Below are 4,875 nucleotides of genomic sequence, written 5' to 3' on the forward strand. Positions count from 1 at the left end.
GTCTGTTCCTGCCTGATCTGAAACCTTTTCTATCTATTCCTGCCTGATCTGCATCCCTGATCAGGATTGGCTTCCCCCAACTCCTCCGGAGCTGCAGCACTGGGGACACTCTGGGTGACGCGAACTGCGTCAGCTGTCAGCCCATCGGCTGGATTGCACCCCTCAAGGGGTATGGACTGAACTGCTAAACCAGGTAAGTGACTCACTGAGAACATCATCTTCAGTCAGATGATCGTGGTCACTTACCTGTGTTTCTCCCCTAGAGGGTCTGAGATTGGGCGGTGCCCCACCCCCCGCCTCCAGTGTCCGCGAGCCACAGCTCCGCTTTTGTTTTGTTTATTTAATAAATGTTTTGAACTTTCCTACTGACTGTCTCTCCTTGAATACTGGGTCCATCTGTCCTCGCCTTATGACAATGAGAGGTCTGGCTGTTGATCTACAGTACTGTATTTTTGAGCGTAGGGTCGTGATTTGGACACATGTTCACACAAGACCTGATGTGTGATGCAACAACATTAGTGAATTTTTTTTGTCTGTTTTTTTATCAGAGGCTGAAGGTTATTGTTGTTAGGTCTTAAGAACAGTTTTTTTCAGGCAGAGGAGATAATTAAGTCAGAATTCTGCCAAAAGGGCACATTCACAATGAATATGCATACAAACAGTTTTATTTAATAAACACATGCATAGAATTCTCTCTATGAAAATTTTCAACACTTTATAAGAGAACACTCAATACCACAAGACACCCATATGTCACTTTCATTAGCAAATACTCCTTCTCTGCGATCGGGGCTTGTCTTCCAAATTCCTGCAGTCTCTCCTGTCCTTTTTGCACGTGGATCTTTCTGCTTGATCCTCTCAGCTTTTGTCACTTTGAGGGTGTTTGCCAACTGGAGAAAATAATCTCCTGTGATTGACTTCTTTTCAGGAAATTCTGCCTCTTCAGACGCCACTTTTTTCATTCTGGTTGTGGCTAACTGTAGAAGCATATTTAAGTGAATGGCTGTTTATGTTGAGTTAAAAAATGTTTAAGTAAAGATGAACTTCAAAATGCAAGAGCAATCTTTGTCATCAACAAACAATTTTGGTAACAAAATGCTGGACATAAAAGTAAAAAGGCTTAATAGTAGATGTTGTACTATAAGCAGTAAAGCCACAAGCTTTACTGCTTATAGTTTTAAGTTTCAAATTTGTTTGACATCATTATTTTATGGCATAATGGTGCTGCTGTCAGAACACATTCATGACTGTGTTAAATTTAAGAAGTTATTTAAGGAGGATTTCACTAAACCAGTTATTAACTAGATTTGTTTCAATTACAAAAACAGAGGACATTCGCTTGGAGTTATTACATCACATGTGTAGTTATCTGATTGGTTCTAAACAGATGACGCTGACCCCGTTGGTCGTGCCTCTGAAAATGAGCTGTACCAGTTCTTTACCAGACTGATACACCGTGTAGGTCATATAGTTAGGCTAAGAGTAGTCTCAAAGGGTGGGACTTCCTTAAGAATAGCCAATCAGGGGCCATTCTTAGTTTCTTCAATGGTTACCACCTTTTAGGTGACAAAAGCTTACATGAGTGCACAGAACCGGGTCAGCACAGGAGCAGAAGAGGTTATATGGGTGCAGGGAAACTAAGCCAAGAATGCAAAGAAGAAAGATGCATTCATTTTGGGGTCTTGTGGTATCAAATCAATTCAAAATACAAGTAGCCATATGTGCAATAAATAAAACTCCTTGTATGTATTCATTGTGTGTATGCCCTTTCAGCAGAACGGGCTCTATGCTCAACCCCACTACTTCCTGGTAGTGGTGTCTTACATAGAGCTCATTTTGACTTCAGAGGACAGACCTTAACAGGCCCTGGAGCTTTCATCCCCTTATAACACTGGAAGACTATGTTCACATCTTCCTCTTTTAGTTTTAGTCCTGGCAGAGAGGAAGGGGAGGCTGTTGTCAGGGGACACCGACAGATGCTTTGTGTGAAAGTTAGGTATTAGGTAAGATCTACTGATGAAATAATTTTTTAACTACACAAGCATGACAGAATGACACAACAAACGCCCCATTTATAGCTATGGTTGATATTAAATGCATGGAATACAATACATTTGAGTCAATTAAAATGACTTTCTATATGGAACTTCTCTTTCTCTTGGAATGTTACTTCGTAATTAGCCTAAATTGAAACGGTATAGTACTTTGATGTAGCCCTTGTCCAGCTCTCTGAGCTGCAGGGTAGTACTCACAGTGAGTGCAGAAAGGAGTTGAGACAGGTGCAGAGAAGCAGCGGCAGCATGGCACAGAGGGTCATAACGTTGTTGAATTTGGCCTCTAAAACACTCGGAGGTGCCGACTCACTCTGATTGACTGAAACCTCAGCAGAAAGAGGTTCCTTTAGACGTTTCTGGAAGTACTGCAGGGACACAATAACATATCTGTCCATGAACAAAGAATATTGATCAAGAGTGCAACAATTCAGCTGGAACATATATAATCTTATTCAGCACAAGAACCTTGTAATTTTTTGAACCCAGATGCTGTTGCTACCATGTTTCTTGGTGGTAACCATTTACTAGTTGAAATCCTTTATTTACCACGAATCTCATGAATAAAAAAACAAACTACATATCTATTGAAGTTATAAAATATGTCCCAGAAATACCTTTAGAATTACATTAGTTTATTTTTCTTTTTCACTGTTCCATCCATCCATCCATCCATCCATCCATCCATCCATCCATCCATCCATCCATCCATCCATCCATCCATCCATCCATCCATCCATCCATCTTTCACTTTTCCAGGGTCGGGTTGCGGGCCAGATACTTGGACCAGCTCCTCCGGGGGAATCCCAAGGCGCTCCCAGGCCATCAAAGAAACATAGTCCCTCCAGCGTGTCCTGGGCCTCCTCCCGGTGAGACGTGCCTGGAACACCTCACCAGGGAGATGTCCAGGAGGCATCCTAATCAAATGCCCGAGCCACCTCAAATGGCTCCTCTCGATGTGGAGGAGCAGCGGCTCTACTCTGAGTCCTCCCCGGTTGACTGAGCTCCTCACCCTATATTTAAGGGAAAGCCCAGACACACTATGGCGAAAACTCATTTCAGCCGCTTGGATCCGGTAGGATAGGAACGGTAAATCGAGAGCTTTGCTTTTCGGCTCAGCTCTCTCATCACCACATCAGACCGGTACAGGGCCCGCTTCACAGCAGACGCTGCACCAATCCGCCAATCAATCTCCAGTTCCATCTTCCCTTTATTTGTGAACAAAACCCCAAGATACATAATTTCCTCCACTGGGGGCAGTACATTCTCCCCAACCCGGAGAAGGCATTCAACCCTTTTCTGGCTCAAGACAATGGTCTCGGATTAGGAGGCACTGATTCGGATTTGATTTGGAGAGCTGTATGTCACGCCTTGATGAAGCCAATAGAACTATATCATCTGCGAATAACAGAGATGCAATCCTAAGGCCACCAAGACAGATTCCCTCAACACCTTGGCTGTGCCTAGAAATTCTGTCCATAAATGTTATGAACAGAATCAGTGACAAAGGGTGACCATGGCGGAGTCCAACCCTCACAGGAAACAAGTCCGACTTACTGCCTGCAATGCGGACCAGACTCTGACACTGGTCATACAGAGACCTAACAGCCCCTATTAAAGGCCCTGGTACTCCATACTGGAGCACACCCCAAAGGAACCCCCAAGGGACACGGTCGAATGCCTTCTCCAGATACACAAAACCCATGTAGGCTGGTTGGGCAAACTCCCATGCACCCCGCCAGGATCCTGCTGAGGGTATGGAGCTGATCCAGTGTTCCACGGCCAGGACGAAAACTAAACAGCTCCTCCTGAATCCGAGGTTTGACTATACGACGGACCCTCCTTTCCAGAACCTGGAATAGACATTACCAGGGAGGCTTAAGAGTGTGATTCCTCTGTAATTGGAACACACCCTCCGGTTTAGCTTTTTAGTCTTATTTTATTATGCATAGGACTGCAATAGCCCAATATATCTTCTTTTCCTTTATGAAATGAAAGGGAGGGACTTTCTTCCACTAACAAAATATAAGTTACTGATACTTAAAGTATTTTACTTAATTCTTTACCTTTCTTTGAGTAATTTTACAAAGTAAAAAAAAATACAATATCCCCGATGAATGCGTTGATAATGAACCCTGAACTGAATCTGATCTCGAGCAGCCTTCTGAATATTAGCAGCTATGACAGAAAAACCCCCTAACCTCACGCAATTCAAATTTGAATTGAGAAAGCTTCCTGGAGAGGTGGCGAAAAGTCTTGAAATCTTGAAAACCAAGTCCAGTGGATATTTTTTGAATTTTTACGGTCTGCTTACCTCGTCTCTCCCTGGCTCTTAGAGTTTGGTTTCCCCTGATGTCTCCTTGGTTCTGGTTTGTTTGTTATTTTGTTGGATTTTTTTTTTCCTGCCTCTATTCCTGTGAACCTCATTAAACCCACCTAAATTCACCTCTGCCTACTTGCCTCTGCTTTTGGGTCCTCAATCCAACACCAAATCCTGACAATATCAGTGATAAGGATGTTTACTCACAATCCATCAACTCAGCAGTCACATCTGATCACCTCTGAAGCTTTAGCTTCAAACTCACCAAACACTAACATTCATACTATATTCTTATCCCTCTTGGAAAGCTAACTGTCTCAACTTTCTTAGCAATTATGCTGCTTCCGTGTTTAGCCCTGAGCACATGCTCAGTATTGTACCTCATTTGTTTTTATAAATGTACAAAACAGGCTTTCTTTGCTAGTAAATTGAGAAAAATGCTGTGTAAAACACAAAGATAACAAATCACACCAGCAGTACATGTTATTCTTTAGAAAAACTTTG

At 42.7% G+C, this 4,875-nt stretch overlaps 1 protein-coding gene across 1 annotated transcript in view; it reads right to left on the reverse strand.

The window, feature by feature from the left end:
* The window catches only part of LOC107082654 (equilibrative nucleoside transporter 1-like), a 26,645-nt gene that overhangs the window by 15,996 nt on the left and 5,774 nt on the right, over positions 1–4,875 (reverse strand). Inside the window, exon 4 of the mRNA XM_015371440.1 lies at positions 2,253–2,419. Coding sequence (XP_015226926.1) covers positions 2,253–2,419 — 167 coding nt within the window. The remainder of the gene's footprint in view (positions 1–2,252; positions 2,420–4,875) is intronic.

The sequence above is a fragment of the Cyprinodon variegatus genome, unplaced genomic scaffold (genome assembly GCF_000732505.1).
Source record: "Cyprinodon variegatus isolate N-32 unplaced genomic scaffold, C_variegatus-1.0 Scaffold58, whole genome shotgun sequence".
Classification (NCBI taxonomy): Eukaryota; Metazoa; Chordata; class Actinopteri; order Cyprinodontiformes; family Cyprinodontidae; genus Cyprinodon; species Cyprinodon variegatus.